Below are 13,768 nucleotides of genomic sequence, written 5' to 3'. Positions count from 1 at the left end.
TGGCAATAAATAAGCCTAATGTCTTTAATTAAAAAAAAAAAAAAAAGTATCGGTTCTGGCACCGTTTAGGCACCGGTATCGTTTTAAAAGTATCGGTTATGTACCGGTATCGGAAAAAACCCAAACGATACCCATCCCTACTCACATACTGGTTAACGCTTTCACAGCACATAAATGTTTGTTGCTACATCCAAATTATGAGTCACCGTTGTCCCTCCCTGTACATGCTCCTTAAAGGAGCCGCACCATTTTACTAAACGTTCTTGCAATGTGATTCATTTAATTTAAATATGCTTATTGGCCTTATTGTGTACGCTTGTGCGTTTAACAGTGCTTGTTTGTGAGAGAGAGCATTTAACTGTTGATGCCCAAGTTTAATAAAGCCAGGCTATTCATAAAAAACGTACGTCAATGTGGCATTAGTACTAAGAACAGTTGAGAAATTGATTCCGTCAGGCTGTCGGACTCGGTTACTATTCTGTCGGACCGGGCCGGGCTCGTACAGAAAAATTCGTCCCGATCCATGCTCTAATGTTCATGTATTTGTATTTTTGTACAATCCTGGACAGAAATTTAAGTTTAATAAGGCCATAAGAACTGCTTCTGATGTGCAATTATTCTCATGGATGCATGGAGCACTTTATTACAAGAGTTCAATATTTCTGCATTGCAGTTCAATTAAGTTATTTTAGTTTAAAGACAATAAAGAAGTGTTTTCCTTAAACATTGTGCCCATTATTGTAATCTCCAAGAAGGTATAACTCTGAGAATTCCAATCACATTTTTTTTTTAAAATATCGTCTAATTATAGTTATCCTCAAAATGAAAAAAAATATCGAGATATTTTTTTTTGCCCATATCGCCCACCCCTATCCAGCATGTTCTTATGTCTTCTTGTAGTTGGTTTGTGCTACAAATGCATCCTCACCTTCACCTTCATCACTTTACTCCTCACCTTCAACTTCCTCACCTTCATCACATACTTGCTAATGCCCTTGTTATAATTTGCTTCAGGGGGTATTGTTGCAAAACAAGAATAGAATATGTTGCTTGAAATGAGTTCCAACAGTAAGCTATGTGCCTAAAGCCAAAGTGTCAACGTATAATTATTGTTCTTTTAAGACCTGCCAAAAAGCTTTTAGCACTGCTTCCTATGTGTGCACAAACAAAACAGATGGAATGCAAGACTGAAGTTGTAGGTTTGACAAGCCCTACCCTGGTGAAAAGATATGTTGTTAGGTGTGAAATTTGCATAATCCGTTCCCATTTCAATCCAAGACAGTCAGTGAGTAATTTACAATACATGTATATTCTGAGCAGTGGTCAAATTATAAAATAATATTGTTTTGTAAGTCCTGTTTTTAGTCCAACTGTGTGCTTTTCAAGGTGCACTTTTAAGCCTTTTTGATACAATTAATCAAGTTAGATAGTCTTCACTGGAGGGTCTGGTGGCATGCTTCCCCAGGGAAGTTTACAGTTTAAACAATGAAGGTATCGGTCTAGCGCACTTTGAAGCTAAATTGGAAGGATTTCTTTCGATTCAACCTGCCTCTGCCTCTGCATCAAGCCTCTGAAGGAAGGGTATAGAAGGAACCCTTTCTTTTTGACGACCTTAGAGCCTTTAGGATAAAGCCTTGCACCTGCAGTGCACAGGCAGCCATGAAAGCTTGGGCAAGCCCATTTACACTTGTAAATCACAATCTTTAAACTATTAGCCTTCTCTTTTTTGTCCTTGTATTGCTTGTTTAAATTATAATGCTGGCATTGAATACAAAAGTTGGGCCATGGTGGGTGCTTTAAGATCATTTTATTCATTTTTTTTTCAGATGTCATAGTGTACACACACACCTATGAATGTAGCCACAACAGACACCCTATAAAGCATGACTGAAAAACAGAGCACTTCAGAAAATCCTGAAAAGTGTAATTGGTTGAACAAATCAAGAGGATTATTTATTCTACTTCCAAGCTCCAGCAATTGAAAAGTTATTATTCAAAAGCTCTAATGTATGTAAATGTAAAAGCTATTCTATTGTGACTGAGCAGTCACAGGTGTGACACCGAGGAGGTAAAGATGTACCTTCATTATTTAATAAATTGAACAGGTAGACAGATAGAACTCTTTGATTACATTGCAAGGTAATTCAACACATCACAGTGTTAGAAGAGAGAACAATAGCATTTTAAGGACAGTGAATGAATTAATAAAATAAAAAGCAAGTATGTCACATGGAAGGAGCTATATGCAGTTCTAAAGAGGTATTAAGAAATAAGCTATTGAGAATTTCCCTTTCTTACCCTCAAAACAATATGTCAATATACTGCCCTTCATGCCAAAGAAATTACAAAAATGATAATCATTATTGCAATCTAGCAAGCCTAAGCATATTTTAAAGACCCTCACAAGTCTATCCTCTCTCAGGCATACTGGGCCATTGGATGATCACTCCAGTCAGGCAGACCTGAGAGCTTTGAATCAGTGGCAGCCTCTATTGGCCAGCTCCAGGCTTTGAAGAATGATGTCAGGTTCCTTTCCACCAATTTGGAAAATGTCTCAACAAATGTGTTCATCTTCCCTGTGTTGTCCTGTGGCACTCCATCCATGTTGTGGTAGGCACCGAAGAACCTCTTGAAGGCATCCCAGCCGAACTTCTCCTGGAGCTGGCAAAATAGATTACATGACAGGCGATAAAGTATCACAGCGCTCAATGTTGAAATTGAAAATGTTTCCGTATTAATTATATGCAACCCAGTCTAACGGTTGTATTATACATAATATAGGACAAAACTGTTTTGATTCTAAACTGACCACAACCTTGTCAATGATGTCTGACAAGCAACATATTGACAGGCAAACACTGTAGAGAAAGCAGAGTAGAGTTGTCTCTTCAGTCAGTGTTTACCCGGGTCTGTGTTTATGGTCTCTGGCGACACCTTTTCCAGCATACTACCACCACTAGTCAGATCTATATATTCACTCTCTGACAAAAAATTGGTACCTCGACAAACATCAATGAGTTATGTCCAAGAATAACTTCCAGCTTAGATTCTAAACAGTAAAGGATATTTTTTATAATAATGGTAAATGGGAAGAAGATTCCAAAACTGGCTTGCAATATCGATAGATTCATGTTTGAGGAAGGAAGGAAAATATACATAAAGGCTATAAGGGATACCCAGCCTTTGTCTTTTCTCTAGCTTGTCATTAGGGATATTTATGTTAACTTGAACAGCTTTACATTAATGTTTTATTACCACAATGTTGAAAGGAGTTTAATTATTTTAAATTGACAGCAAGAGTTATGGAGGAACAGGTCTTGGTCTGATTAGTCTGTATGGATATAATCTAGACTCAAACTCAGATGTCACACACACACACACACACACACACTCACACAATACCTGCAAGTAGGTTTCAAGTGCCACCCAGACACTCCAGTCTTCCAGTTTACGGCCTCCTTTAATAAAATCCTGGATGCGTCGAGATCGGTTTGAGGGTTTCAATTGCCTATGGGCATCACGCCATTGCAGCCCATACACCGTCTCACATATGAACACTGACCACAAGTTATTGGTGGCCTCGCCAGTGTGGGAAGAAAATTCCCAGACATGCAACTGCTGGTTGTGGCCTAACTCATGGATTGGTCCCCATGGATCCTTTTTGCCAGTTAGCTTCAGGAGGTCCGGGGCCGATGGGATCTGCATCATGATTGGGTAGCCAGCGTGCATGAATCCTTTTAAAGGCAAATTAAAAACAAAGGTTGAATCATGGTTTTTAATAGCACAATTTCATTAAAACAGTCAAAACTGTTTCAGATGCCATCTTATTGACTTATTAGATCATTTGTTTCAATTTCTGCCATCAACCAAAATATATTCCACACAGGTATCACAAAAGCATTACACACCAGCTGAGATCTGCACATCTGCCACAAATCGCTCCTTGCGTGGAAACTTGGCTGGTTTGGCTGCCAGATCAGCAATACCCCTCATGACTGCATCCCACTGTTCAGCTAATAAATCTGGTCGTTCCAGGTCTCTGATTAACTCAGAGTTAAGAGTGATGATAAGGTTCTCAAACTCTAGCTCAGCCCAGGGTGCAGGGTAACCCCTAATACCCATGAGCCAGTGGTGTCCAGTAGTCTCCCCTGGGAATGACAAGATGAAGACCATAACATCATTCAAAATTGCATCCTTATCACAGCATATTTTCATTTGTATTTAATCTACACCATTACATACATTACTTTGAAGGTCAGTTATTTCTATTCTGGTAGAAGCCTAAATCCATGTGACCCTATGCAAAATTACTAATCATACATACATTGATGCTTGTTACAGAATTATTTCACTTTATACTGTATATTCCTAATCTCAGTGTGATGTTACAGATATATCACTTCTTATTAAGAAACATCAATTTGTTGACTGTGTCATGCCTTCAGTAACTGTCTCCATCAAGTGATAATGGTATACAGTATGTCATACTAAAGTTCCTGGAACACCAAAAAGAAAATGTTATAAACATTGAACATTTAAACATTTGAAGTTAATTTCCAGTCCCAGTTTAGGCATTGCAGATCCTATGAGTGGGATGGTAAAAGCATACCATCCATTAGTCCTTACCAGACTTATAATATGGTGCTCGAACAGCTGTCCGTACAACTATCTCCGCACCCCGCTGCACATGAAACTTTGGTGGGGCGACTAAATAGATGAGACCTCCCCAGATGTTCCACACCTGCACTATTTCACTGTCCACAGGGAAGCGCTCACACACCACTGGTGCTCGTTTCAACACATTTGCTTTCCTAAGGTTGTCAGACTGGCAGCCGATCTGCACCTGGGGGAGGCAGTAGAAGAGTTTGAGTAACATGAAACAGTGTTTTAAAGTGTTACAAAATGGCTTTGTAGTGGCTGAAATATTTTTTGCTTACCATCCAATTTTTGCCCACAAGATGTGGGGGGAACTCAATATCTGTCTTCATACCAGGGGACAGGTACAGACCAGTGCTGATCCATTCTTCACGATCTGCCGTACACAACCACCATACAATACTCAAATTGTAACATACAAACATTTCTTCCTCAATTATTGTTGACTTTCTTTGACAGAATGAGCAAATCTTTCTGATGTTAAGAAGAATTAGCAACATTTAAGGAAGTGAATAATGGCCCAGATCCAGATATAGATTAATAGTACTGATCAAACTAAACTATTTGAGAAACTCACTTCTTATAATCACTCACAAAAACGCCATATACTGATATCCTGATGTAGTCGAAAAATAAACACATTTGTGAATTGTGATAGAATCAAAAATCCACAAATAATGGAGCGGGTTGTGAATGCACGCTGCACGCTGGTCTGTAAATAAATGTAGCAGCATTGGCATTTGTGAATTAGTAAATATATTTATGCCTCATGTGACTTTCATTTGCGAATTTTGAAACTATTCTAACGCCATATGAATACGTCACCCCTGCCTGAAATGCTACATTGTCATTGTAAGTATTTTCATTTAATCAGTTAATAAATTATCTTTTGCTTTAAAACTTAACTCTGTGTGGTCTCCCCATTTATGTTACCTCCACATCGAGCCATGTGGTCTTAACAACATACATTTTAAAAGATCAAATTACTTAATACCCCTCTGTATTTAACACACAGTGGTCCAGCTTCATGTCTAGAACCTTAATTATGAATGTTTTCAGATTGATACATTTTAAGGTAAACCGTTATTTCACATTCTAACACTCACACCCTGGATAGTAACTGAACAATTTATTCAATTTAGTGTTCTATCATATAAATATGAAGTGTATGAACTACACTAATGAGTTGTGATTAGACTAACCTCCTGTATAGGCACTGATGACAACCCTGGTGTCACTGACTGTTGGCAGTGCTGGGAGATCCTTGATGATGTAGGGCAGTAGGGCATCCGGATCTGGGCACACCTTACACACCTCACTGGCAACTTCAAGGAGCAGACGGTCTTCAGCGCTACTGACTGGACAGCTTCCACAAACTTGTGGGACTTTCCCCGTCTTCACCAAGTCTGTCAGTATCTCCAGCACTGAGGAATAGGAAGCGCAGTCATGAGCAGACATGGTGAGGTAATCAGCACAGTCTCTTCCCATCTTCTGCAGAAATTCTTGCTGATCATCACTGAGACTTTGGCTCTCAGCAAAATAATTCACAACACGTGGCAGGAATTGACGGAACTGGTACACCTCTAACAGTTCTTGTCCTGATTGCGCTTTATATAATCCTTGATCCAAAGTTGATGTCAGAAGGGAGAGACCCATCTGGTTGAGAATGTTGTTGCCTGGGTATTTCGTCAAAGCAGCAGCTGCAGTATTGCTGTAACTCCAGTACCAGGCATGGCCACCAATAAGGAGTCCTCCACCTTCAGCAACAAAGCTCTGGATTTCTTTGCAGTGATCATCACTGTATGAGGTGCACACATAGACACTGAAGTCATTCTTAAAGTCACTCACTTCACATGGCAGATCTGACCTGCTTAGAAGATCTGTTACTCTTCTCAGCCTAGGTGAGACACCAACAACACCATTGCGTCCGTTTTCCAACCAGCGCACAGCATTCACTAAGAAGCGGGACAAGGGTTCATGACTCAGATAAGCTTCTTGGGTAGCCAAGATGACTCGACCCTGTCCATAGTAACTTCCAGCAAGGAAGGCCTTGCCATCGGTTGTAGTGCCAATGGGAAATGCCAGTGGGCCATGGACCAGGACCTGTGAAGGTACTGCACTACCACGGATATCAAATTCAGAGACTCCATTCAGCAGCACCTCAAGGTCCTCTTTAAAGTATTCTTTCGCCCTAAATTGAGAATAAAATACAACAACAAAAAGGTAACAATTGTGAATCAACATCTAAATGGTGCCCTTCACACAAGGTTTACAAACATTTTTAAGATGTTAATTTGACATTGACTAATGGATATTTGCTGCTCAATATATACTTTTTAAGGGTTGCCCAGAGTAGTGATTGCTCTATAAAAGGGCAACAATGATAACTGGGTTTGCATTATCCCCTGCCTATCTCCCAAACACAAAATGAATTACACATGCTCGGCCTGGAGAAAATGCAAAAGATACTTACGTCTTTGAGGACCATCTGAGAGGAATTTTTGGTGGGACAGTCGTTTGTCCATGTGTCCCCATGTGCTCTGTGAAGTAAATACCAGCCACACTGGACACCTTGTTACCAGTGAAGTTTAGCAGAACATTTTCTTTGGGATTCACTGAGTGCCAGTACCAGGCCTGTCCAGCAATAAGGACCCCTCCCCCTTCTTTGAGGAAACTCACCAGTTCCTTTGCAAATGGGCTCACATGATAAGCATCTGTAACATAGACTCCAAGATCACTTCTGAATTGGCAGACCTCTGCATCAATTGAGGAGGAGGAGAGGTTTTCAGCAACGGCCTGGCAGGTCGGATGGACACCTACTTTTGCCTTCCCAGATGAGGGTTGGAGCCAACCCAGGGCATTCGTAACTAGGTCTGGGAAGTCTTGAAGGTACGCCTCATGCCCCAGCACCACTATGCGGCCAAGGCCATAGCATGAGGCAGCTATGATGACCTGATCCTGGGCGTTCACAGCCAGTGGAAAAGCATGATGGCCATTCAGCAGCAGCTCACTGGGTACTGGTGGCCCTTTGAAGGTGATCTCCTTTATTCCATGCATGAGGGTACAATAGGCTCCCTCGAGAGCTCTATGGAAAAGAGGTAAAATACTGTAATTAGGTACATCAAAGAGGGGACGTTTTTAATGTTGTAAATGAGTTTGTTTTAGTGGTGAATTGTGCAGCGCTGTAAATGCAACCCATTTTCTCAGAATGAATAGTCTTAGTGTAAAGCATTTGAGTCATATTGTAGTGACAAATCCTTAAACTACAACAATACTACGCAAAAAGCAGTACTTACCTTGCAGGCCAACTGAAAGGCATCTGCGATGGCACCGTGACAGATCCATGAGACCCAAAGTCCTCGGTAAAGTAAATGCCAGCCACTCCAGACACTTTGTTTCCTGGGAAATGGTGCTGTAGTTTTTCTTGAGGATACACCTGGTGCCAGTGCCAGGCTTGGCCAGCAAGAAGGACCCCTCCTCCTTCCTTCAGGAAACTCACCAGCTCTTCAGCAAATGGGTCGACTTTATAGGCATCTGAAACATAGACTCCAAGATCACCTCTGAATTGGCAGACCTCTGCTTGAATTGAAGAGGAGGAAAGGTTTCCCACAAAGGCCTGGCAGCCGGGATGGACACCTACTGTAGCCCTGCCAGATGAAGATTGTAACCAACCCAGGGCATTCTTAACTAGGTCTGGGAAGTCTTGAAGGTACGTCTCATGCCCCATCACCACTATGCGGCCAAGGCCATAGCATGAGGCAGCTATGATGACCTTATCCTGGGCGTTCACAGCCAGTGGAAAAGCATGATGGCCATTCAGCAGCAGCTCACTGGGTACTGGTGGCCCTTTGAAGGTGAGCTCCTTTATTCCATGCATAAGAGTGGAGTAGGCTTCTTCCTGGGCCATTCTGGATTAATTTTGTGGGGTGGTAATTTGTGGTAAATCCTTCTTGCTTTGGTTGGAGGTTTAGTGCTCCACAGACGGCAGTATCTAATTTACTTGATGATAGTTGGGATATTCAGCTGGAACTCCTTTTGGTCAACAAAACTAATTCTTTTCAGCTTTGGCTGGGGTCTAGTAGCACCATAAACTACAACAAATAAAGGTGAAATTGAAAGGGAATGTAAGAACAGCATGTAAAAATATTACTAGTTATGAAAACATTATACTGTTATATTGTTGGTCATTAGACTTATCGAATTATGCAGTTCAATGTTTTTGGCAATTGAGGTCATATTTTTGTATCTGGTGACCATTGATCAACTTAAAATGACTAACAAATAAAACAAAAAGGCTGACTGCTGAGAGGTGAACAGGCAGGTTTTGAACCAGATTACTGTAATTGACCTCGCCACGACTATCCCAAGAAATGGATAGCGGGACCAAACACTCAACAGGTTCTGATTGAGTAAAAGTTAAATGATGGAGCTTATTTCTAATTGGCCATAGGAAATGATGATGCATGAGATAAATGTATAGATAGATGTATACATAAGATATACATACATTTCTCTACATTAGAGAAATTCAGCCATTTTGATTCCAGTGAAGTTTGTAGTTACAGTAAAGCAGCACCAATCATTTTTTATTTTTATAGTTGCAAGGTAACTATCTAAAAGGCAACAACAGTGCCTGCCAGTAAGCCACCGATTGTAAGCATTCCAAGGCCATACCAAACACAAGAAAGACCATCTGATTTCACAACCTAAATTAGTTACTTAAGTACTTAAGCATTGAATCAAGCATTTGTAAGAACCATGATGTTTTTCGAATGGCTATAATTACATAATTCCAGTATGAACTATTTTTAATGAATTCAATAATAACAATAACTAGAAAATGCATTTCCTGAAGGAAATACCAGTGCATGAAATGCAAAAGTTAAGAAAGGAAGAAGAAATGATAGAAGAGTGAATGAAGGAGAGAAGAAAGGAAAGAACAGTGGAAGAAGGAAAGAAGAAAAGAAAGAAAATTGAAAGAAGGAAAGAAGAAAGGAAAAAAGAGTGAAAGAAGGAAAGAAGAGTGGAAGAAGGATATAAGAAAGAAAAGAAGAGTGGAAGAAGGAAAGAAGAAAAGAAAGAAGAGTGAAGAAAGGAAAGAAGAGTGGAAGAAGGAAAGAAGAGTGAAAGAAGGAAAGAAGAAAGGAAAGAAGAAGGAAAGAAGAAAAGAGAAGAGTGAAGAAAGGAAAGAAGAAAAGAGAGAAGAGTGAAGAAAGGAAAGAAGAGTGGAAGAAAGAAAGAAGAATGGAAAAAGAGTGGAAGAAGGAAGGAAGAGTGGAAGAAGGAAAGAAGAGAAGAAAGAAGAGTGGAAGAAAGAAGAAAGGAAAGAAGAGTGGAAGAAAGAAAAAAGAAAGGAAAGAAGAGTGAAGAGTGGCTATGGATAAAGACAGTGAAGAGGGAACATATTGAAAGAAGGAGAGAAAAAAGAGTGAAGCAGAGAGATGGATTGTGAGAGAAAGTAGAGAGAAAGAAGGAGAGAGAAAAAAAAGTAGAGTATGGAAGGTGTCTCTTAATATTCCTAGTTATACAGTTGAATGGAGAGGGACAGAGAGAAGAGGAGCCTTGGAACATTGGCGCAGGTGTCAGTGAAGCATGTGCAAGCCAGATTGATGACCCTATTATGATGTCATAATGGCCCAATGTAAGTCAATGGGAAAAATTGTATTAGTTTTTCTTTAATATCTTAAAAAGTATAAAGTTTAGAAAAGTGAAAAATACATAGCATAAGTTTCCCTTACAAGACCTACGTGACAAAGTTTGAACGAAGTTTCTAAGTTAAGCGGTTCGGGCTGAATTAATCGCAGAAAAAGGTAAAAAGAATAAGAAGAAGCAGCCTAGGAATAACAATACAGGGCATTTCATGCACTGTAATTAATGAAATATGCGATTAATGTGTAAAAGTTCCTTTCTCTCTTTTATAGATCTTCTAGATAGAACTCCATGCATATCTGAACAACCTAAAAGGTTCAAAGCTGATTTGAAATGGGCTTAATAATGAACACCAGCGGAGCATAGCCCTTTTCTCTTTACTTCCCAAAAAATGTATGTATGACGACAGATATTTTACAAGCCTACATGAGCAACGTGATTTACTTTTGACTTTTGATTTTCTTTGTGAGATATCAAATGCTGTGGGTTTCATCTCTGCATGTCTCTCTCAGCCCTCTTTTTACAGATGTGCACCTATGGGTTTTAGCCTCCATGCTAGCACGCCCATATTGAAAGGTTGCGAGTTCAAACACGTCTGTTGTGTGACTTCTATACAACGTTTTTACCACGCAGGTTACACAGGCACATTATTTGAACAAACTATTTCAATATATTATATAGAATAGATCAATTAGATAATATGTAAGATGCAAACATCACAGCCAAATGCAACAGGTATAGGTAATGGAAAGATGCAGTTCTATAACAGCTAATAGGAAATTAGAGAACTGAAGAGTATCTTACCCTGTAAGGTCTTGTGCTCCTGGATGTCTCACCCACCATCACTTCCTTTTTATACTTCTTATGATCTCAACGTAGACGTAGTCTCCTGGACAAACCCCTCTCCCTTCGGACTGACAGGTTGCGTGTTGTAACCTGGCTTAAACCCTCTCAGCTACCCTGGGGACAAAATTCTTCAAATACCACTCACTATAAAATGTACTGAACTTGTGTCAGCAATTCATGTCTCAGGGAATTTGGTACGGCTGGTCTACTTTATTCATGTTAAACTAATTAAATGAATCATGTGTTAGCCTCTGACATATCACAAACACATCAGGGGATTAACAGACAGCTGCAGGATAACAACAAATCAAACTAAATTAAATTTAAAAAATGAATTGGGAGTAATATTGTTTACTATTGATTCCATACTAGTAAAGTTACACATCCACTGTTTGGCCTGTGGCATTAATAATGCTCGACTATAGCCTTACAAGTTCACATCGTTCTCAGTGTTGAAAGATACTGCAGTGCTGTCAGGCAAGGTCACAACTCTCGGGTTTGAAATACTATGTGTGTTCCTTTCACAACTATTCCGGATATCGGCCGCTTTGTTAAGAAATCGCTATACTATGTCTATTTATAGATTAACGTTAGGTGTAAACTTACCCAAACCAACGGTTTTCGAGAGAGATGTTTGTCCTTTTCAACTTGTACGACTCGTTTAACACCGTAAGAAACCGTATTTCAAAATATTTCTGTTAATGTTTACGGTGACACGTTTTCGAGTACGTTTTTAAATGAGTCGAATATCGTCACTCCCACTTTGCTCCACTTACCGCGTTGAATTCGTGATAATAAAATGCTTTTCCTATTGCTTTGACGTATCCTGGTTTAATTTCTGTACAAATGCCTTAGTCACAATATGTTTTGTCAAGAAAACGTTAATCTCAATAGTGTTATTTTAGTTTAATTAGGGTATTTTGTGGGCTTGCTTTGACCTGATTCAGTTGTAGGTGCAGTCTATTCACTTAAACCTGCACAAAACAAACATGGCGTGATTATGTATGTTATGTATTAAAAATTAAGACATCAAAATAAGGGTATTGTAATTGTAATATTGTTAGTGGAAATACAAACATTTTATCTAATTCAACTTTGTTTTAGGTAAACTGTAAACGCAACTACGGAAGGCAAACTTCTTCCGTCCAATTTCTCAACTAGTGCCTTTCATATTGACATGGGTCTAAACCATAGACATGTATAGGGTCTAAACCATGTATACATGTATAGGGTCTAAACCAGGGGTGCCCAAATTCTTTCTTGTCAGGGGCCAAATATTAATCGGAGTGGAGGGCCGCGGGCCAAAACCAGAGTTTCATGTTAGGTCATGTCCCATTATATTGAAATGTATTGCATATGTGTACCCAATTAACATTACCTTTAATGTACATACCTGCAAACTCAGAAGGGCTAAAAAAAAGGTGACAAACCAAGCCCTGCCTGTAGGGGGGTCTGGGGGTATCCCCCCCAGATTTTTTTGTTATTTTAACATGTAAATTAAGCATTCTGGTATACTCCAAGACGAAAATAATGGGGAAAGATAACATTTGCTTCAGGTAAAAAAAGAAACATTTATTAACATATCATACTAATTTTATGTAATCTATTAGTATACACAGGGAAGATAGGTAGGGGACTTCTATAATGGCCAATCAACTAACAGCAAGTTAAAGGCTAATAAACATGATTGCAGGCAACAAGAGTGACTGCTGATGTTTCGATGGAAATACTCCCATTATTTTCTATTTGTATCCGTCAAAAGAGAAAGATATAACAGTTACGTGTAAGCTGTGCCGTGGAAACAAGCGCCGTGACAGCACTTGACTCCAAAGGCTACCTCCACAAACATTTGTTAAGCTAACACGAGCAGGTGAAACTTGTAGCAAGAGAGCGTCATGCCTTGACCTCAACTGAAGGACAGACTGCCCCAACTCAGATAGAGAGAGAGAGAGCTTGCACATTGACTACTGGTTGATTTCATATTTCATATCAACATTCTTTACACAAACATAAGTAAGGTACTTACAGTTGGCAGTTGCTAAACTCGTGTTGACATGTGTGAATTTGAACTCATGAATATGAACTTGTTCTACCTTTTCCCATTATAGGCCTACATGTAAGTTGAGAAGACTATAACATCAGCTAGATAACTAGCTATCATTTCATGCAAACGGAGCTCTTCCATTTAAATCGTTTAAGGTTAAGGTAAAAGCTAGCTAGTTAGCTAGCATAGCAACAAGATAACCATAGATATGGATCTGTATTGACAAAAGGTCAATAGCGCCCCCCTTGACCCATCTGAAACAATGTTAAAACTGTGGCCAAGCAGTGAACTGCAACCAGTCTTAGTTAAATATGACGTTGAAACAGAGACCCTGTCAAAAATGGGTTAAAATGCTGTCTAACGAATGACGTTCTAACTATAATTCTGACCGGAGCGCGGGCCAAAATAAATCCAGCGCGTGCCACATTTGGCCCGCGGGCCCCAAATTGGGCAGCCCTGGTCTAAACCATCATACATGTCTATGGTCTAAACGACCAGAGTAATCGGATTTGATCTCTGTGAGCATCCGTACTTACATTACGTCATGGTATCTGTTTTAGCATTTGATATGAC

The 13,768-nt window shown here is 39.7% G+C and overlaps 1 protein-coding gene across 1 annotated transcript; it reads right to left on the bottom strand.

Moving 5' to 3' along the window:
• Window positions 1-2,418: 2,418 nt before the first annotated feature.
• On the bottom strand, window positions 2,419-8,563 carry LOC308369803 (TRPM8 channel-associated factor homolog; the record flags this gene model as incomplete). Its single annotated transcript, XM_080844340.1, has 8 exons — window positions 2,419-2,661; window positions 3,403-3,734; window positions 3,909-4,148; window positions 4,627-4,843; window positions 4,938-5,032; window positions 5,859-6,847; window positions 7,130-7,741; window positions 7,953-8,563. The coding sequence occupies 8 exons, from the start codon at window positions 8,561-8,563 to the stop codon at window positions 2,419-2,421; spliced, it is 3,339 nt and encodes a 1,112-aa protein (XP_080700466.1).
• Between the last annotated feature and the right edge of the window lie 5,205 nt (window positions 8,564-13,768).

The sequence above is a fragment of the Sprattus sprattus genome (genome assembly GCF_963457725.1).
Source record: "Sprattus sprattus genome assembly, chromosome: 9".
NCBI lineage: Eukaryota > Metazoa > Chordata > Actinopteri > Clupeiformes > Clupeidae > Sprattus > Sprattus sprattus.
The sequence above is the reverse complement of the archived record's forward strand: the minus strand, read 5'-3'. Positions and strand labels throughout refer to the sequence as shown.